The 22,357-nt window shown below is 36.1% G+C and overlaps 3 protein-coding genes across 3 annotated transcripts; 2 read left to right on the plus strand and 1 right to left on the minus strand.

Annotated features, from left to right (window-relative positions):
- Positions 1-1,460: 1,460 nt before the first annotated feature.
- On the plus strand, positions 1,461-5,978 carry LOC108817731 (E3 ubiquitin-protein ligase WAV3). Its single transcript, XM_018590497.2, has 2 exons — positions 1,461-1,841; positions 3,812-5,978. Exons 1-2 carry the CDS (start codon positions 1,632-1,634, stop codon positions 5,735-5,737), a joined length of 2,136 nt encoding a protein of 711 aa, XP_018445999.1. The 5' UTR covers positions 1,461-1,631; the 3' UTR covers positions 5,738-5,978.
- Positions 5,979-13,026: 7,048 nt separating this feature from the next.
- On the plus strand, positions 13,027-17,235 carry LOC108817239 (uncharacterized). Its single transcript, XM_018589881.2, has 4 exons — positions 13,027-13,226; positions 13,903-15,038; positions 15,248-15,918; positions 15,998-17,235. The coding sequence occupies exons 1-4, from the start codon at positions 13,215-13,217 to the stop codon at positions 17,017-17,019; spliced, it is 2,841 nt and encodes a 946-aa protein (XP_018445383.2). The 5' UTR covers positions 13,027-13,214; the 3' UTR covers positions 17,020-17,235.
- A 125-nt stretch (positions 17,236-17,360) lies between these two features.
- Positions 17,361-22,109, minus strand: LOC108818148 (homeobox-leucine zipper protein REVOLUTA). Its single transcript, XM_018591034.2, has 17 exons — positions 21,883-22,109; positions 21,305-21,723; positions 20,950-21,115; positions 20,770-20,843; positions 20,579-20,669; positions 20,379-20,474; positions 20,085-20,282; positions 19,749-19,979; positions 19,554-19,660; positions 19,286-19,460; positions 19,023-19,211; positions 18,844-18,924; positions 18,633-18,767; positions 18,212-18,549; positions 18,029-18,137; positions 17,798-17,947; positions 17,361-17,733 (listed from the first exon to the last, which is right to left on the minus strand). Exons 2-17 carry the CDS (start codon positions 21,535-21,537, stop codon positions 17,551-17,553), a joined length of 2,556 nt encoding a protein of 851 aa, XP_018446536.1. The 5' UTR covers positions 21,538-21,723; positions 21,883-22,109; the 3' UTR covers positions 17,361-17,550.
- Positions 22,110-22,357: the final 248 nt, after the last annotated feature.

Here is a 22,357-nt window from a genome sequence, read left to right on the forward strand (position 1 = left end):
AAACAAAAAGTAGATGCATTCATGGAAGAATCAGATTGTGTTGGAAGTCTTTTTCTTGGGAGGAAAAACTATAGCCAGAAAAATATATCGAAAATTTCAAAAATCGTGTAACTGAAAATTCATACCTTCATCTTGTTGTGTGAACAAAAAAAATGTCAAACATCATCAAGTAAATTTTCTATTATGATAATTTAGGAGCATCCCCAATCTATTAAAAATGTATAGACTAATTCAAGAGCATGTAACTCTCTTTCTATATATTCAAATGAGGCGTAAGTAATGAAATCATATCTAAGTAACCATGTAATAGAAGCTTTCAAATACATGTTGTTTGGCAACCCAAAGATCTCTACCACTATACTACCATTAGTAGTTATTAAGTAAATAATGTTGGGAAACAAAATAACTACAATAAATTAACACAATATAATGCCATATTTGGAAGATATGATGTAATTATCAAAAAATATTGAGAGTTATTGGTTGGGATGTAACAAATGTCTTTAACTTTTTTCTTTTATCTATGGTTATTAAAATCTTTTCTGTTTCATAAAAAGTGCCATTTTAATCTTTTTTCTTGTGACACAAAAATATTAATTTAAATTTTCAATGCAAATTATACTTATTTTCAGTTTAAAATTAGTTACAAATTGCATTAATCTTATAAATAATTTTATTTATCTTAAATATCAAACATGTGTAACTAATGCAAAATTAAATACATTTCAATCACTTTTTTAATTTGTGTGAAAGAATCAAAATAACGTTTATTAAGAAATAGAAAGAATATCAATTGTGCATTTTTTATCTATTTAAATAAAGCTAAAACCAAAAAGTAATGAAATTGATATAGCAACTATGCTTTCTAAAGCATTATTTAGCAAACTGAAAAAAAATATTTCATAAAAATATATTTTTGTTTTGATTATTTTTTCATTTAATTCTTTCACGTACATCATATATAATTACATCAGAATTTTCTACAAATTAAATTTTACATTAAAATTTCTACAATTACATTCTAACCAATCATCACTGTTTCATATATATTATGAATCTAATTACAACAAAGTACAATAAAGCACTTTGTATTAATAATGTCAAAATTATAACGTTTTATTAATTTCTTGATTTGGGAATCTGATTCAAAACCAAAAAATACTACTATTAGTTTATTAAATTTTAATTTCTTGAACACTAATTTATAACAAATTGTATTTTAAGCGGCTGTAATCAAATCAAATCAAAAATTGAGAGTACTAGCTAGGTAATAGCATTAATTAATTTAGGAAGCGAAATGTTGAACAATAGTAAAAGTCGTGTCTGACCAATAAAAGAACACCAAAAAACATAAAAATCAAAGGTCAAATTTAACTTTGGTATAATCCCAAAGTTTTCATAGCGAATTGTATTGACCAAAGTACCCTTAACCCATTCCATCATCTAAAAGAAGGTCAAAAACTTCCCCACCGTGTCTCTCTCTCTCTCTCTCTCTGCGCAGACAAAGAAACTTTGGAGATGCTCTAAACACATGTCTACAGAAGATAAGACGTGAATATTTTCTCCGGAAATTTTCATTTTTTCGTTCATTTCTATAGATTCTGATCCCTGCAAAAAAAAGAAAAAAAGAAATGGGAAGCAAATGGCGAAAAGCAAAGCTAGCTTTGGGTCTAAACTTGTGTCTTTACGTTCCCAAAACGGCCGAAGAGTCTTCATCGCTGGCAAGGAGATCCAACGACGCCGTTTCGCTTTCTCCGGTAACTGTTCCAAGGCCCACGACGCCTACTCCGTCCTCCTCTGGTCTCCGATTGCCTAGGTCCATTAGCATATCCTCATCAAAGGTTTGATTTGTCTTTTCTCCAATCAATGTTTTTTAAGCGTTTCTGTTTACGTCTGATTACAAAGTTTTTTTTTTATTTTATTTTTATATTTCGTGTTCATCATCTCTGTGTTTGATTCTGTTCCAGTAGATTTCATTTTAAATGGTTTAATTTTTCCAGTCAAATTTGTTTTGTTTATGCAAAAAAAAAAATTAAAGTTGTGAAATTTCGATTTTGTTAAAAACTTTGTATGGTTCAAAACTTGGGTTAATACAGCAAATCCAAGTGCTAATCTTTCTTGGAAATCCAAAATTAATTTAAATTTACCTTTTTTAGTTGTTATTTTGTACTTTTTAATTGTTTAATCTTCAGTTAATCTCTTTTTCTTAAAAGTGTTTGGATCTTCACGCACATCAAATGATCTTATTAGGAGTAGTTTCTTTTCTTTTTAATTTGTGACCAAACAATAACAACTCATTTAACTTCTTAAAAAAACAAAGTTATGAAAAATCAAGCAGTAAAATGGAAAATGTTTCATTTGATTAGATGTGGTTTTCAACTACTATGGCCCTCATATGTTTGTGTTTATCAACTTAAAATCAGCTAATATATTTTTTATTGTGTTAGAGATTTACTAGCTTTTAAAAATATTATTCATTCTGAAAATTATAATAAAAGAAAAACCCTTTTCATAAGGTTAAGTAATAATGTCTAGGGATATTAGTAGATAAAAATGTAGAATGATTAGTGAGGTTAGGATTTGGTAAACGTTTTTCCTTCAAAACAAACTTAATAGTATAACAGGAATCATGATATCTTCATCAAGATTTTGACATTATTATAGCTGGCTTAAGATTGGATTCTATTTGTTCTGTCTTTGTCCCTGGTTTATAGTGCCTTCTGTCTCTTTCTCTCTTTCTTTTTTCACCATTTTCTTAGTGTAATATTTATTGGTATTGCTGAAGAAAGATGAGCAACTTGTTATATAATGTAATGGAATCAACCTCCCAAATGGAGCCACTATGGGAAAAAAGTTTTTGGACAATAGTCAAGTGCACTTCAAGGACCAATCTTCTTTTTTCGGTTGCTTTTCTGTGCATTCAACTTTTCAATTATTGTTGATTGATACCCCTCTTAGAGTTTTAAATCTACTGTTAACTATATATATATATATATTAATATATTATCCTTAATCCACTTTAACTTTTCTGTTTACAAGTACATTTTTCTTAATCTTAGCATACATCTAGTTAACCAAAGTTGTAATAATTCTTAGTTTTAGCCATTAGATTACATTACTGTTTACATAAGCATTTGGTTTATAAGTTAGTTGTACCTAATTTGATACTGTTCTTCTAAAATTTAACGCTTTTTTTTTTTAACTTTGCTTTGCATTTACTATATATATTTTCAAACTTTCATCTTTATGCCGTTGAATTTGCCTAAAAAGCTTTGAATTACTGATCTGGTTAATTTTGTCCTTTAACTTTATAAAGCTGAGTCCTTTGTGTTTCACTCTCTTTTATCCATTGTTCTTTTAGTTGTTTGACCTCATTAGATTCCAAAGAACTTTGATTAAGATTCCAAGATCCCTATTCTCTCACAGAGAAACCAATTTTTTTGCTTGGGTCTAATATTATTGAATGGTCAAACTACTAAGCCTAATGGTTATAATCTTAAGTACATTCTCTGAGAATTTATATATTATTTTCCTGGTTATTATTATTATGGAAGATTCCATAATTTTTTTTCCTGTTATGCTCTTCTTTTTATGCATCATTCAATAATAGAGGCTCATTAGTAACAGAAACAAATGTGTCAGAGACTATGACACAGACTCACTTATGTCAGGTTCCTTTGGATTCTTGCAATCAACTGACAATGACTTGTCTCACTCTGTATTACGTGGAACCCATTTTCTTTCTCTCATAAAGTTTCCCTTCAATCTTTTATCCAGAATCTAATCCCTCATTGTTTTGTGACATTTGCAGAAAACATGTGCTATCTGCTTGACGGCGATGAAAGCAGGACAAGGTCACGCAATCTTCACAGCAGAATGCTCTCACTCGTTTCATTTCCACTGCATCACCACCAACGTTCAACACGGGAACCAGATTTGTCCCGTTTGCCGAGCTAAATGGAACGAAGTCCCTCTTCAGAGCCCTAATGCTAATGCTAATAAGTCTAAACCGATAGTACTTAGACCAAGAGATGATGCGTGGATGACAATACCACCACGCAGGTCGTCTCAGAACCAATCTTCTCCGCGTCCCGACCGTCTAATAAGACCTGTCTCCACGATCTTTAACAACGAGCCTGCTGTTTTCAATGACGACGAGGCTCTGGAGCTTCAAGACCTTCCTTCCGAATCATCCAATGGCGTCTCCGGGAAGCTGGAAGTTAAAACGTATCCAGAGATCTCAGAAGTGGTGAGATCCGTTTCGTTCAAGGACTTCGCCGTGCTGATCAACCTAAAAGCTCCTCCTGTCTCATCCTCCTCTTCTTCTGCTTCCCGTGCCCCTGTTGATCTAGTCACGGTTCTTGACGTGAGCGGAAGCATGGCGGGAACGAAACTAGCTTTGCTGAAACGAGCCATGGGGTTCGTGATTCAGAATCTCGGACCTTTCGACCGTCTCTCAGTCATCTCCTTCTCCTCCACGGCACGCCGTAACTTCCCTCTCCGTCTCATGACGGAGACAGGTAAGCAAGAGGCGTTACAAGCTGTTAACTCTTTAGTCTCAAACGGTGGGACTAACATAGCTGAGGGTTTAAAGAAAGGCGCGAGGGTTTTAGCCGACCGTAGATTCAAGAACTCAGTATCGAGCATCGTCCTCTTATCCGATGGTCAAGATACATACACCATGACTACTAGTCCCACTGGCTCTAAGTCTAATAACACCAAAGGAAGTACTGATTACAAAACCTTGCTTCCTAAAGAAGTAAACCGGATCCCGGTTCACGCGTTTGGTTTCGGTGCTGACCACGACGCTTCCTTGATGCATTCCATCGCTGAAAACTCGGGAGGGACGTTTTCTTTCATAGAGTCCGAGACGGTTATACAAGACGCGTTTGCGCAGTGCATTGGTGGTCTTCTTAGCGTCATGGTTCAAGAGCTTTGCGTCAAGATCGAGTGTGTTCATCCCTTAAAGATTGGTTCGGTTAAAGCTGGGAGTTACCGGTTCGATTCGAGAACCGGTTCGATTGAAGTGGGTGATCTTTATGCAGAGGAAGAGAGGAACTTCTTGGTGGATCTTGATGTTCCTATTATAGATGGCGTTTTGGAATTGGATACAATGTCGTTGCTCAAGGTTGGATGCGTTTACAGAGATCCGGTGACGAAAGAGACGGTTGATATGAGTTCTTCCGGCGAAGTAGTGAAGATTCTAAGACCGGTTGTGATGTTGTCGGAACGAAAACCTGTGGTGTCTATCGAAGTTGATAGACAGAAAATTAGGTTACGTGCGGCGGAAGCAATCTCCGAAGCTAGGGTTTTAGCTGAGCGGGGTGAGTTAACCGAAGCTGTTTCGGTTCTAGAGACTTGTCGTGGGGTTTTGTCGGAGACTGTGTCGGGAAGAGCGGGAGATCCGTTGTGTGTGTCGCTTTGCGCGGAGCTGAAGGAGATGCAGGAGAGGATGGCGAGCCGTCAGGTGTACGAGAGTTCTGGTAGGGCTTACGTTCTCGCGGGGCTGAGCTCGCACTCGTGGCAGAGAGCCACGGCGAGAGGGGACATGAGTGATAGTACGACGATTAGTTACCAGACGCAGTCGATGGTGGATATGGTGAATCTTTCTCAGACCATGACGTTCGGATGCCCTCCTAGAGCAAACTCTAGTTCGAATAATCCTAATCCAAAACCTTCGGCTCAGAGGAAGCTCCGGCAGGCTCTCACTTTCCCGGCGAGGCCAAGGCCTAGGTGATTGATTGGTGGAAGCTATTTGATGACGTTATGCATTTTTCATATTCTCTTGGTTTTTTTTTTTCTTATGACGATTTGTTTTGCAATTTGGGAGGGGTAGTTTAAGTTTAGTTTTTCAATTTTGGGGGTATAAGTTGAATGATTAGCTTCTGGTGGGGTTGGAACAAAAAATGAAAAAGAATATGGTACAATTGTGGAATCGGTGGTTATATATAAGGTAATTACATTGGCATTTTTAGCAAGCGTGACTTGTTTTTCTTTTCCTTTTTATACTTTTCCCCCCTTAATGTGTCTGATTGGGGGCCTGGGGGTATAAGTGTGTGTGAGTTGTGAATCTTGTGATTGTGGAGAAAATGCTCTCCCATAAATATTCTAAGTTTTTATATACGTTTTTTTACAGTTTTATCTGATGACTATTAAAATATGAATAGAAATGAGTAGAAAATAAAAGAATATGAACAAAATTAAAAGAATAAAAAGAATATTTATTATTTTTGTTTCATATCAATTTTAATAAGAAAATGTTTTTGTTATATGGTTCTTAAAGAACGATAAAGAATCAAAAGCAACAAATTTTTTCTATAAATGATGTAATTTTTAAAGAATGAGTAGGAATCGATCATTTTCCTTAGTTTTATATGTCACCATTTGAACCCTACATGAAATTCCATTACAAGCTACCTTATTTTTGAAATGTGAAATGTGTCATGTGCTATGTGTTATTCTGATGATGACATATATATAATTCCATTAGAAGTTGCCTTATCATGAAATTATGTAAATAGTTTCCACGACTGTTATGTGTTTCTTAATATATTTCTTCGACTTTATCTCTTGTAATTAAAATTATTAAAATAACGGTTTATCACCTTCAGCTTATAAGAAAATGGATATATATATAGTTTCTAACCTAACAACAAATGCATATCATTTTTTAATCTGAACTTACAATATATAGCTTCAATAAAGTTGGTATTTCTGTTTTACCAAAAATAAAAGTTGGTATTTCTGAACACAATATTAATGTCCGCGTTGATGATGTGGCAAAAAACTCATGATATACTGTAAACTCGTTCTCTTTTGTATTTTATGTAGTTAGTATAAGGGGGTGTATTGAATCTGAAACTTGAATTGATTTGATTTTTAATGAGTTTTGAGATGATTGCAGGAGAATTAGAGAATTTGATGTGATTTTTGTTAAAACACTCTAAAATCTCATCTAAAGTAGTGGGATTTGGATTTTTATTTTTATAACTAAGGAACTCCCCTCAAACACTCTAAAAACATTCAAAGTACTCTAAAATCTCCAACTTAAATTTTGTTCAATAACAGTGGATTTCAGAGTGTTTTATAAAATGTCAAGTTCAATAACACTGGATTTTAAAGTGTTTTTTAAAATCCACGTTTGAATAACAGTGGATTTGTCATTTTAATACAAATCACTTAAAACTCTTAGTTGAATACACCCCCCTAAGAGAAAATTACACTCAAAGATTGCTACTTCACACACTTTCCTTCTATATGTTTTACCTATATAACCCTGAATAACTAAAGAAACTATTAACTGTATCTTTAACTATTTACCTAACTAAAAGACTTATTAACCTTCTTAAAAAATATTAATAAAAATTACAAATTACAATCTTATCTTTTCGTCTTTTCCTTGGCGATCACAAGTCTTCGTAAACCAAATTACAACATTATCTCTTCTCTTCTCTTCGGCAAGACCACTAATCTAGAAAACAGAGAAAAACCTAACTACTCTTCGTCTTTTAAATCTTCGAATCTAACAATCTGCATTATTTTGACATCGCAATTTTGTCATCTTCCGAATGCCTTTTCTTCTTTATCAACGCCGTCTATTCTCATCTATCCTCGCCTCCGTAAAATCTATCCTCGCCGCTGTCTATCTTGACGCCGTCTGTTTTCATCTAGCCGGATCTGTTATACAAACGGAATTAGCTTGACGGTCGCAACATCACTAAGAACGAAGCTTAGTTATGTGGAAACGTTGGCAGTGGAGACCATAGTGGAGGAAGCGATGGATACTGCAGTGGAGGTGGTGGTGGTTATGGAAGCGATGGAGGAAGACGTGTGGTTGGTGGTGGTTACAATGGTGGTGGTTGGTGGAGGTGACTGCTGAATCTTCATCCACAAAACCTTGAACATAAGACCGCGTCCACAAGATCATCATCCACAAAACCTCTGTTCTGATTGATATCTTTTTTCTGTGTCCACATGATCTCGTCCACAAGACCTCTATGCCGAATCTTCATCCTCAAAACCTTTAACACGAAATCTTTTGTAAGATTGAAGACATTTTGATAACTTTTCCAAGGTTCTCAGCCGTGGAAAATGTACGTTAGATCCGATATGGTCTTACTTCATATGAATTGTAGAACCTGTAGGCTTTCTTAAGATTGAGATTTATTTGTTGAAGTTTTGTGATTTGAATCTGGATTTGTAGTATACTCGTTGATCTATTGTTGAGGGATTCAGTGTGTAGTATATGTAATGTTTTATTTGATTCGATTTTAATCCTATTTGCAGCGAGGTAACGACTGATATATTGATGTGGAAGAACAAGAAGATTCCACAAAACAGTGTTCATAATATGTACGTCCACATAACACTCGTCCACAAAGACGCATCCATACAAAATTTTCACATAAACACTTGTCCACAAAGACGTATCCATACAAAACTGTCACAAAAACCTGACTCCAATCTCTGCTCCAGCTTCTTTTTTATTTTGTTCATGATTGATTAAAGAGATAGACATTTAATATGAGAACGTAGTTGTTGTCCTTTTATTGATAGAAAATTATAACTTGAGGATTGTGAGGCACTCGGAAAATGTTTTAAAGCTGAAGCAATTCGTGGATGTGTTGGTGCTAGGGTTGCAAACTCTAATTGGTTCTGAATGAGGCTCAAATCTGAAAGAAGCCATCCATATCCACAAAACAGTGTCCATATATGTCCACAATTTGCATGTCCACATAACACTCGTCCACAAAGATGTATCCATACAAAATTGAAGGACCAGATCTGAAAATAATCAGGAATCTACCATTGTTGCTCGATCTCTTATGTGACGAGACAGAGATGGCGATGACCAGCACGATGAGGCTTGAATCTGAGTATGACACCATCGACAAAGCAAAACGACAGAGATGGTATGGTAGCGCGAGATAGAGCGACGAACTGCTGTAGAGAAGAGAGAGTTTGAGACAAATGAATCATGGAGGATACAAAGCATACGCTACAGAGGAGGATTGCGGTAGAGAGCCGTTGGTCAGATTACAGTGGCTGGTAATTGTAACGAGAGAGAAACCGCCAAGCTTGATCGCGATGAGTTGATGTCGAAAGCAAAAAAAGCCACGAAGAAGATGAATCTAATTTGGAGAAACATTAATAATCTAACTATTTTCCTAACTTAACTAACAAGAAGAAAGTAACTGGTTTTTTTTTGCTAACTAATTTAAGGGTATAAAGGTCAAAAAAATGTCTTGGTTTCGTAAATTGTGTGCTAAAAACGCAATGTGTTCTTTTGTGAAAAGAAAAAGACAAATGTGTCTTTTATTGTAAGTCTCTCTTAGTATAAGCTATTTTTTGATCAAAATATAAGCTATTAACACAAGTTTTAGTATACTAATACTATGGATCCAAGCCGAAAGAAATTCTTAAGCATCGAATTATAAACTTCGGCCTTGTTAGCCCATGATAATATGAATCCACTAGTGTGCCAACCATTAATAATTTTGTGGTTTGATTTGGACATACACGGTAACACAGATCTATATATACCTGGAATTGAGTAAAATATAATAAACTTCACAACGAATATTTTAGATAGTTCCAAAATAAAAAGTTTTTAGATATTATTCATTAACTTTTAATTCTCTAATGGATTTTTCTTCCCTATATTTAATTTTATCTATCTATATTATTTTTTGAAAATTTATTTTACTGATTTGTCATATTTTCTATAATTTTAGAATAAGTTATTAATTTAATTAATATTTTAATTTTAATATATATATATATATATATATATATATATTTTATCTTGATATTTAAGATAACTAATGAACAGATTTATTAATTAATTCTACTGACATATATATATATACAAATTTTTATAAGTATATTAATACACATATTTATCATAGTATTTAGGATATTTAATTAATAAATAGATTTTAAGAACAAATATTAACAAATTCTATTGATTTCTCTGATTCTCATTGAAAATATTGATCGAAATACTGATTACTCCTTATTACAATATTAAAATTAAGATTAAAGGTCATCATTGAAAATATATGTCATAAAATCTAAATTTAATACTCATGTTACATATTTATATTTTGAACATTAAAAATCATATTATTAACCTGAAATAAATTAATTTGTATTGGTAAATGAAAAACATCAAAATATTTTCTGATCTATAAAATAATAAATGTTATCGAATAGTAAATTTAAAACCAAAATAGTAAGTATTATATAAATAAGATAAAAAATTGAATAACACTAAAATTTTGACAAATAATAAATATAATCTAAGAGGATACATAGATAATATCTTGTAAATTATTATTTTTGTATCTTGTCTCACTGTTTTAAAATCTAAATTATAGAGAGTATATAATTTTTATTAGTTATTTTATTTTGTGATGTTTTTATAAGTTGTGATTGTTTATAATCCTTTGAGTGCACTGAATTTTTTTCCGTAAAAAAATACAATAATTGTTTTCCTAATTTGAATTTTGATTCGAAATCTACATCCCATAAAATAAAACTATAAAACAAAAAAACAGTTTAATATATCGATTACCGACATGAACTTTGAAGTTTTATAATTCATAATGTTAATTTATTTTTTATTTAGTTTAATATTATGAAATTACTATAAAAGTAAATATTTAACTAAACTTTTTAAGGTATATATATTAGTCTACACAAGGTGTGGATTATCAATTTAGTTTATGTATTTTAACAATTGTAAAAAAATGAACATGTAGTTATTTAAATATAAATAAAATAAGAAAAATAAAAAGAAAAATTATAATTAAAAAAAAGAATAGCACAGACCGAAACGAAAAATCGACATACCTAATTTTTAAATATGAAAATCGACTCACATGTTCAGTCGGCCTTGAGAAAAAAATAAAGAAGTTGAAAAATAATCACAAACGTCCTAAAAGATTTTGATGGCAGAAAACGTCACAGATTACTTTCTTCAGTTCCTACAACACATACGTAACTAATTTTGTTTGATATTTAAAAGCTGAGGACAGTCGATAGGCGAGACTGGCTCACGTGCTGAAGCCTTTGTTATTGGATCTCAAGATCTACCTCCCAGTTCTCTCAGTAAAGTCAAAGTACTTATAATATATCTGTGAAAGTCAAATAGTAATTAACAGTATTTTATAGTAAAAATTCAGTTAAACAAGTTTACAGCATGACTCATGAATAAAAAAGATGTCCGTCGAATTTTAAATAGTTCCATCCACCAAAGCCCGCTCGATTAGGTGAATGGCCAACTAGGACTTATCACTTGCTTCGGTATGGTGAGTCTTAGTCTAGGTTTTCCGTTTTCCGTTTTCCGCTTTTGTATTCCAATAAAACTTAAATTAATTCAAATTGGAAAGAAATAAGCAAAGTGGAAATAAGCAAAGTGGAAACGTTTACTTTTGTTGAAAATCTTCCAATACAATGATAGATTTTGTTAACGTTTCATGGAATATCTTCTGACTTTCTAATCATTCACAAATATGCAAATATATATGGATAGATAATTATAGTGGAATACCATTATTCTTTCTTCCGAATATAATCTAACATCGAGTTGAAAATTACATAAAACTAAGCTGGAAATACTCAGAAAATGTGATAATTTATACCAAGTTGGAGATATAAAAATAAACAAATGACAAATATATTAGGCTAAAAAAATAACGCACTAGTACCCCGACTTTGAATCGAACATATGTACACGGTACACCACTCGTACATGGACTTTAATAAGACATATGTATACACATTTGAAAGTGGTGTACTTGACACTATGATGAAGTTGACAAATGACTAAAGGCTAAGTTTGGTGAAGTTCAAATGAGTAATTACACTATACAATCCGTGTCTTCATGACTATGTGTCGGTCCACATATATTAGGTACAATGGAACAAACGAAGCTGCTTGGTCGTGAAAAAGGGTTGGTTTCTGAGAAGTCAAATTACAACTTCCTTGAAAATATATAATTGCAGAACTATCTATATTTGGAGAGACCGGACATTATAATTCAATTTTCTTTCGATGTTATTTTTCTACCTAGTCTTCAAACTTTATTAACCAGCGGCCTAATCAAATCATTCTACACAAGATGTAAATATAAGATAGGTCAACTAACAGGTTGTAATACATAAGGTGGTATTTTCTTGCTTGTTTTGTTGAAATAGTTTGCTCTTCTTGATCGTTGATATATAAAATTCACATTTTCGGAAATACATTGTCCTTCTTGATTCATATTTTTTTAATACTTGACTGTAAAATTTACTTGTGTTAAATGTCTTGTGAATTTGTTGCTCAGCAGTAGCTCTACGAAAATAAACTCAGATGTATTATCATATTGAATCCAAGATGTATATATGATATGACATAACTTAGAAAATGTGATGTAATTGGATTCAGTGACTTCATCAATTTTAGAAACACTGGACACCTTTTTTTTTTGTACAGCCAAAAAAGTTAGAAGTAATTTGTACAGTGACACTATTTAATGGTATACGTATAGTGATATGTGTATATATGTACATCAAATAGCAAGTGACATCCAAAAAGTGTGCAATCATGTTTACCGTGTCTAGTTGAGTGACTAAGGATAAGTATATATTCTTATGTAAATTTACACATGCGTGACCGACCTCAAGACTCGTAATCTAAGTGACAAAACAACCATTGATCATAACAATCATATTAATAATAACCATGTAAATATGTAATTATTCACCCACGAGAAAAAGATACTTATATGCCCAAAGAAATTTTGTATTCTTGTAATTAATAATTTATAATATAAATTTATGAGTTTATAAAATGGAGCTTTCTGGTAAAATGTTCGGCTAAAGGCCACTAAAATGTAGACTATAATATAATTAAAAGGTGGCAAATTGCTGCAAAGTTCAACTACGTATCTACATGCAAATTGCAAAGTCAAACCGTCGCTTGTTCGAGACATTTGTATAAAATGTTTTTGTACTCCAAACTTTCAATAACTCATTCTCTACTCAAATCTTTCTTCTTTATTCTTTTTGGGGTCAATCTCTCTACTCAAATCTTTCGTTCTTCGGTTATTGGACTCATTTCAATTCAATTTTGCATTACTCGAGGAGAATCTGTACTATAATATAAATATATCGTGTGGATCGTCTGCTGAATAAGAAAAGGCTCAAGTTCCCACAATACGACGATCATGTTCACAAAGGTAATATACTTGATGTATCTCATGAAAGTTGGTTCCAAAAATATACTATATTTTATATATCTTTTTCATGATTAGACTGCATAAATCTTTAAATAATCATTTAAATGAAATCAATGAATAGAGTGCATCAAAATTGATTTTGGTCTAGCTTTTGAACAAATCAGGATACCAAAATTTGTTTCACTTATGTTTCATACATGGGAAAAGTGAAATATCAAATTAAAAATAATATATTGTTCGTTCAAGTAACAAAGCGATTGAAGTGAATAAGACTACCTCTGTTTGTGTCATTAGTTATATTCACAAACACAATATTGTATTTACAGAATGAAAAAAACATAGCATATGCAAGTGTTAAATGCAAAGGCAACCATTTTACACGCCAATGAACCCGGCTTTTCCCGTTGCGTATCGTCCTAATTATCCATTATTAAATCATATTCTCTTGAATAAATATAACAACTCAAGGAGTTACAAAAACCTTTACTTTATTCTTAATGAACGTTTACCCCATGTGATATCCCTCCTTCCTTGCTTAATGCTTCTTCACCTACAAATCTCTGTTTATATATATATTTGCATTTGTCTTGTTCCTCTTATATATACATAAAAAGCTCGAAGAGGAAAAGAAACACCAACCTTTACGTTCTTATCTGATATCTCTTGTTTTCTTCAGATTAAAAAGGTTTTGGATTCTGAGAAAATGGGTTTTATCCGGCCACCGGCGGTGAGAAAGGACGGTGACTATATCGAGAGCATATTCGGAGACTATTCCGCCGGAAAACAAAAACCAATCCGGAAGCTCAACTCCACCAAGTTCGTGACGGTGCTGACGTTTCTTCAGTTCGTATTCGCCGTCTACGCCACTGGACTTCTCTACTACATGAGTCCTTCTATTGACTTGCGGGCCAAACCAGACTTCACTTGGGCCACTAAATGGGCCCATAATATGCGTACTTACATCGTCACCCCTCACGTCGTCAGCCATTTTCAAGACTCTGCCTCTATGCTAAAAGAGGAGAATATTCCGGCGGTGTTCTCTCCGGCGGAGGTTTGCGAGTACGAGAAGATCGACTTCTCGCAGAAAAAATCAAACGACGAGAAGATGATCAAGATGAAAAGAGAGCTATTCGACGACGTTCTGGACTTCCAGAAGAAGAATCTCGGTTCCGAGAGTTTAGAAGAGCTGATGAAGATGAAGTCCAAATGGGCCTTAAACGGGCCCAACAAACCCAAAGTAACAGTGATCCTAAACCATTTCAAACGAAAAACACTTTGCGCTCAGCTCGACTCTCTCCTCCACCAAACGCTGCCGTTTCACCATGTCTGGGTCCTGGCCTTCGGGAGCCCCAACGAAGCATCTCTCCGGCGGATCTCCGGGAGCTACAACGACTCTCGGATCAGCTTCATCAGCTCGAACTACGACTTCAAATACTACGGAAGGTTCCAGATCGCGCTTCAGACGGAGGCCGATCTCGTCTACATCCTCGACGACGATATGATCCCCGGGAAGAAGATGCTCCAGATGCTCGCGCACGTCGCGGGGACGGAGAAGTACGAGAACTCGGTGCTGGGAAGCATCGGACGGATTCTTCCCTTCCGGCAGAGGGATTTCACGTTTCCGAGCTACAGGAAGTTCCGATCGAAGGAGGCGGGGCTTTACTTGCCTGATCCGGCGTACGACATCACTCTGGATCGGATCCTCCAGGTTGATTTCTTGTCAAGCTCGTGGTTCTTATCGGCTGAGCTCGTGAAAGCGTTGTTCATCGAGAAACCGTTCACTTTCGCTACTGGCGAAGATCTTCACCTGAGGTCAGTTTCGACTTTTCACGTGTTTCCTTTCCTTTGAGTGTACAACAAGGCAGTGTTTCTAATTAAAATAACCTAATAGGAGGGAGGATGATGATCTTCGTGAGAGTAAATGACTCACGTGTTTAGGCAATGTTATGTCACGTGATGATTATTAAAAAAAAAAGGAAAGTTTGTTCTTGAAGTAATGATTTGTTTGTTATTTTTGGCAGCTATCAGCTTCAGAAATACAGGAACGCAGGTTCTTTTGTTCTTCCTGTGGATCCAAACGACAAAGAGACGTGGGGAGATAGTGAACATAGACTCGCTTACGTGTCCGAGACCACAGTGATATTCAAAAACATTGTGGAAGTCAGAGACAACCAATGGTGGAAAGCTCTTTCGACTGGTTACATAACCCAATGGGCTGCGATGTATCCTCAAAAGATCGACGCTCTGTTCTACGCGCATTCGATCGATGAAGTCAAGGCGCTTGGTCCTTTGCTCGAGAAGTTCAGAACCACTGTTGGTAAAAAGGCTTACATCGCGGTTTCCGGCGGGAAGTTCTGTCCGTGCGAGGATGCTGCCTCGGCTTTGAACTGGCCTAAGGTGGTTTGCAACGAGAGGAGGTTCAAGATTTTTGATTTGGAAGTTGGAGCTATCTTGGGTGTGTCGAACTCGGAGGTGCCTGTGTTGCAAGCTGTGTATTCGAGTATGAAAGGGCTTATCAAGATCCATAACCCTAGCGTGGTGATTACGGTAGCTGATGCTGATCCTAATGTCAAGAAAGCTTTGAAAATGGCTACCGAGACGAATCTTAATGGCACTGCATTTGTTCTTCTTCCCAGAGCTTCTATCTCCAAGGTTCTATGGATGGCTGATTTAAGATCAACAGCATTGCCAAGTAAGTAGAGTCATTGCCTCTTTACTTTTCTTTTTTTGCATTTGCAATTTTGCTTACTTGATATTTGACATGGTTGCAGACTGGAATAAGATGAGAGTCTCAGTGAACATCATCACCCAAAACCGAGCTCAGTCTTTACTAAGATTGCTTAGGTCTTTGAGCAATGCATACTACCTTGGAGACGAGATACCTATCAGCTTCAACATGGATAGCAAAGTGGACGAAGAGACGATCAAAGTAGTGAGCACATTCGACTGGCCTCACGGTCCCAAAACCTTAAGAAGAAGAATCATCCAAGGAGGATTAATCAGAGCCGTGAGTGAGAGTTGGTATCCAGCTTCTGATGATGACTTTGGTCTCTTACTCGAAGACGACATCGAAGTCTCTCCTTACTACTACCTCTGGATCAAATACGCTCTCCTCGCTTACCACTACGACCCTCAAATCTCTTTCCCTGAACTCGCCTCCATCTCTCTTTACACGCCCAAGATCGTCGAGGTTGTTAAAGAGAGACCCAAGTGGAACCCAACAGAGTTCTTCAAACAGATCCATCCCCACACACCTTACCTTCACCAGTTACCTTGCAGCTGGGGAGCCGTCTTCTTCCCAAAGCAATGGAGAGAGTTCTACGTCTACATGAACATGAGATTCACCGAGAACGCCAAAGCGAACCCGGTTCAGATTCCGAAATCAAGAACCAACGGTTGGCAAGCTTCTTGGAAGAAGTTCTTGATCGACATGATGTACCTTAGAGGATACGTTAGTCTCTACCCGAACTTCCCTAACCAACAGAGCTTCTCCACCAACCACATGGAGCCAGGAGCTCACATTGCAGCCAAAGACAACGTGGTGAAACACAACAAAACCGACTTCGAAGTTCCTCTGCTCATGGATGATTTCAGAAACTTCTTGCCGAGCCAGAAACTCCCTCCGGCGTCGAAGCTCCCGTCCCTCAACCTCTTTAACATGCCGGTCTCTCTTAAAGGTCTCAAAGCTGCAGGAGCTAAGCTTGGTCAAGACGTTCTTCGTTGCAACAATGTCTCTGAGATTGTTGCCGTCAATCATCAGACAGGTTTGCCAGCTAGATGCATGAAATTCTGAAGATGCTCCTCCCATCTTTAACGGCCGGTAAAAAATTTTACTCGGCTGTAATTTTTCTCTGTGGATTCTTGTTGATTCTTTGTTTTTAAAAATTAGTTATATATTACTATATATGGTAGAAGGAAATAAATATAAGGAGATATGTAACTGTCTAAAGGCAAAAGAGGAAACGTTTGTAACCTTTTGATTAACTCCACTTCACAAGAAACATGATTTGATTCTGATAAATATACAATGTTGTTTGAAACCTTTGTCTCCAGAGCCATCACAAGAGATATATGAATGCTTCTCTCCATGATTCCATTCACAAAGCTTTTGACCCAAAAAGATGGCAAATCATCTCCTTAATAATATATATATATATAGATTCATCATACCAATCCTCAGCTAAAATGAAAACACAATGAAAAGAGATAGGAACATCTGATCAAAACAGAGAAACCAGACGTCTTACACAACCAAAAAAACAGAGTTGTCTAAAAGTAGTTTTTGATTAGCCCTTCCTAAATAAACTCACAAGAAAATACAAAATTACACAAACGACCAGTTTACAAAGGAGAAAGCAAGACAATGCAAAGTATGATCATTGCCGTCGCTGTTGTTCTCAGATGATGCAGTAGTAGCAGCAAACACTTTCCAAGCAACAGCTTGTTCATAAGTCACATGTCTTCCCATCGTAGACAAACATATTCCTGAAGGCAAGCATGCATATCCCTGTAGAGACAAAAGACAATTAGAGTCTCAAAACATTTTCTTCTAACCATTTTTTTGTTTTTACCTGTTGCATTAGCTTGGCGAAATCTGAGCAGAGAGCCTTTCGACCAGATTCATCAAAGATCTTTTCCAGTGTAATGTCTTGTAAGGCTACAAGTGTTGTCTCTAGCATGTCTAAACCAGCTTGGTTCGCGAACATGAACACTGGTTGAGGCTACAACATAACCATACTATATCAAAACCGAGTTACAATTAAAAAATGATTATAGAACTAAGGGGTGTTCACGTCACACACCTTTAAAGAGCAACACAAGATGGCATCTTGATGATCCCATAGGAGTTTCAATACCGAGTCGTTGCTCCCAAGCGAGTCAACCGTCAGCAACTCCGACCCTAAGTGGTGACTGTAACAACAAACATTACAAGTTAAAGACATCATCATTACTTAGCTAGGAACCATAAGTAAATAAAAACTCACGTGTAACTTTGTGAGATCCACTGGGCAAGTGTGACAGCTTCAGGAGAACCCGGGGAGAGTTTAGAGCCGAGACTTGGGCTTATCCCAGACGGTGAGATCGCCATGGCAACGCGTTGAACCGAAGAGATCACGCTACGCACGTACTGACAAGCCATACCAGCAACATTGTCTTGCAAGTTGTTTTCAAAAGGGAACTGAAACGCGATGGTGAGGATGCATCTGGAGTTTGAGCCAGAAGAAGAGTTCCCAGAAGCATTCTCTGGCGATGGACCAACTTCAAGGCTAGAAGTCAAGTCTAGTGTCCGGTGGTTAGCTGTTAACAGATCTTGCGCATCTCCCTGTATGAAAGAAAACAAAAAGAAAATGTGAGCCTTGAGACACAAGAAATCTCTTAAAAGTAAAGTGGAGCGAAGACAAGTACCGTTTTAGCATCAACGGGTATGACTCTGAATCCAGAAGGAACAAGAGGAGCATCATCCGGGAACATCTCATTGATGGGAGCAAATATTAGTTCTGAACAAGCTCCAACAGCATTCTCATCAATCCCAGTACATATCTGTCAATACATCATTTAAAGGTCAGTTCAACTATTATGAAACAGCGAGAAACTTCAAGAACCAAAAGATATATACCTGAAGAAGATGGACATCACGGGACATAAACGCATCTTCTTGTGCAAGAGAATGACCTTCTAGTCTAACAACTTCAAGCATCTGAAGCCATTAACACCACCAAAAATACATTTAAATAAAAAAAAACACATTAAAAATAAATGTTCTTCTTTCATCGGAAAAGACTTTGAAATAATTACTTCTTCGTGTTCAATGGTATGCCCTAGAGGCATTATGATTTGGCTCCCGGTGAACCTCGTAGGTCTCATTCCCGGATAAGCAAAACTTCCCGCTTTAAGCGTCGCAGCAGAATATGCATCAACATTGAAATCAGCCCACTCTGACCGATGCTCTCTTAGAAACCGGATCAAAACCGCAGGAGGAACATTCTACAACAAAAACAACACATTACAAAGGGTCCAAAGGACACAAAAGAATCATAACTAGGTCACAAGTTACTTACTTGGAGAAGCATAGAAGCCTTGGCACAAAGCACACCTCCAAGGAAGGAAAGAGAATTAGACATATTATTCAAATGCTTTGTAGAGTTAATAGCAACGATGATGTCTTCAGCCCCATCACAGTGCATTGTTGACCATCCATCGTCACCAAACCCATTAACCGCATCATTAAACCCCCTGCAAGATTAGATAGATAGATAATAACTTAAGCAGCAAGAAAGAAAAGTAAAGTAAAGAACAACATTTTTTAGATTTGATTTGAATTATTACCTGCTTAATCTTTGGCTAAATGTTCTTAAAACAGCAGGCTGCCTTCCTAATCCATACACTAATTCACCATTAGACTCCTGAGCTAGTTGCCTGATATACCTCAATGCCTAATAACATCATGAGCTCAAACCCATTAGATATACCACATGTGGAATCAAATCATATGTCAAATGTTTATTATTTATATACACTCACGGAAATGGTCATTTTCTGTGCGACGACTTTAGATGACTCGTAAAGTGGTCGAAGCACATCAGGAACACTCCAAGCCTCAAGATTAAGGTGATCGACAATGTGAATAATGGAACCGCCACCATCACAAGGCCTTATTAGATACCCACTAGAAAGCATTTCTGCTCTCACGAACTGAGAAGCTGAAGCAGCATTAGGACCTGCTCCAGAACCAGAGAGTGACCTCTCACAAACCTTTTTTTTAAAGACGCATGGAGAAAAGAAAAAAGAAGTCAACAACCAAGATATATATATATATATATATATATATAGAAACATAAGTTTATGAGAGTGGCATACCACAAAACTGCCATTGTCTAGGCTAGTTGTGTATCTCAGGGTCCAGAAATCGCGGGCAGGAGCCAGAGTCGTTGGTGCATATGTCTGCATATACACGAGCTCAATGGTGCCGCCATTACCAGCAGGGAACATAGTGAAAACTTCGAGGCTTCTACAGTCACGGAACCAAGCTGGCCTATCTTTGAGGATCTCTGCAATCTGCAAGGAAACAAATAACACCAAACTGGTTTTAACAATGTTTGACTCTTTAAGTCTCTGCAATAGCTTTTGAACAGAGTGGCCGCTTTCTATTACCTTGACGGGTTCTAAACTAACAAGACCACAGGCTCGAGCTGCCACCCCACTGCATCTTTGCGAAATAGCAAATATGCCAACCGAATCCGGACCAGGCTAAACATACAAAACATCTCAACATTTGAATATAACCATAGATATTCAACAAAAAAGACACACAAAAGTAATGAATGATAGGAGAGGAGGAGTGTAAATAAAACCTTCATCCCAGGCATCTGAACCCAATCAACAGCAGTTCCTGTAGCCTTGGATAGGAACTCTGCCAATGTCTCCTCCGCGATCGAGAGCAGTCTAAGTAACCCCAAAAAAAACAACTCATTAGCAGCCCCAAAAGATACCAAGAAACGTCACTACAACAAAATCAAAAAAATAAAATAAAAGAAGGTCTTACCCAGCAGGACTATTGGCGTCTCTAAGAGAATGCTGAGGAGTTGTTACCACAGAATCACAGCTTGGATCATTCACCTGATGAGAACACAACAACAACATCATCAAGCTCAAATCACTTAATCATCCTTTTTAAGAAAACCTTTTTTTAAGAAAACAAACAAGTTTTAACATAACAACATACAACAGTAGTAGTAAGCTGCTGCTTCATATATCCATTTTCACAGACAAGCTGAGAAACTTGCTTCTGCAACCTATCGTTCTCTTCCATCAACAGTTTGTTCATTGCTGATAGCTTCCTGTTTACGCTCTGTAGCCTCGACGCCTCTTTCCTCTGCTTATCTCGACACCTAAACAGTACCAAACATCAGACTGATAACTTTAGTCACGAGATTTAATTTTAGGAAAAAGCTAATGAAGAATCCAAATCTGGAAACCCTTTCGAAGAGAACAGGAAAACTGTGTCAGAACATGGACCAAACTCTTTGTAAGAGAGCAAAGAAACCAGACAAAAGTGGTCCAAAAGTCTATATATTTACCTCCGGTTTTGGAACCAGACTTTGATCTGCTTAGGCTCGATATTGGCCAAGATAGAACACTCACGGATCAACTGTTGCCTCCGGAGGGAGCTCGGCTTAGGACACTCGGCGTAGACACGCTCGAGGGCCTCGACTTGCTCAGCCGTGTACCTGACGTACTTGCCGCTACTGTCTAAATGTCTGTTCATGCTATCGCTGCTTCTCTCTCGGTGATTAGCCACCGCCATCTCCATCCTTCTTTGCTTACTCTTTTTTATTTGTTTTTTTTTTTCTTTTTTCTTAGGAAAGTCCGTCTCTGGTTTCTTAAGAGAAACGTAAATTGAAAGTCTTTTTTTTTTTTTTTTGTTCAGACAAAAGAAGATTCTATAATTCTATGGTCGTGGCTTGTAGCGAAAGACCAAAACCGGCATGTGGATTCTCTGAGAATTTTGGATAAAGATAAAGATGACAAGTTTTAAAATTAAATTTAACAAAAAAAAAGGTTTATAAGAACAGAGAGAGAGAAGAAAGAAAGAAAGATTCAGAAGATCTGAGAATTTTGAAAGATTCTTCTTAGGAAAAACAGAGTAACCACTCACAATTTACACAGAGTTTGAACAGACTAACTGGTTGAAGAAAGCATTATCAGAATTGAGGACACATAAATCTTCTGAACTAAGAACATCGCTTTGTGTTACAATTTGAAGCTGGAAAGTTTCTCTTTACGAATCTGAAGAAAAATTTAAACTGAGAAGAAAAAAAACAAGACAGAGGAGAGAGAGAGAGAATGGTTGTGTGAGAAAGTGAAGGGGAGAGAGAGAGAGTTTAAGTGATGTGTGTCCGCTGTCTGAGCTTAAGAACAAGAGAGGGAAAGAATAAAAGAAAGCAAGAAATTGTGAAACAGAGGATTTGCACGCAAACCGACAAGCTGTAACACAAAAAAAAAGGTCTAAACTTGTGCGTTTTTCTTTTTCTTTTTTTTTTAATTTTATAATATTTTATCTCATTTACGATGTTGTCCCTATTGTTTGTGTTAAATGACAACTTTCTAAGACTTTATTAGTTTTTTTCTTG

Source organism: Raphanus sativus, chromosome 7 (assembly GCF_000801105.2).
Source record: "Raphanus sativus cultivar WK10039 chromosome 7, ASM80110v3, whole genome shotgun sequence".
Classification (NCBI taxonomy): Eukaryota; Viridiplantae; Streptophyta; class Magnoliopsida; order Brassicales; family Brassicaceae; genus Raphanus; species Raphanus sativus.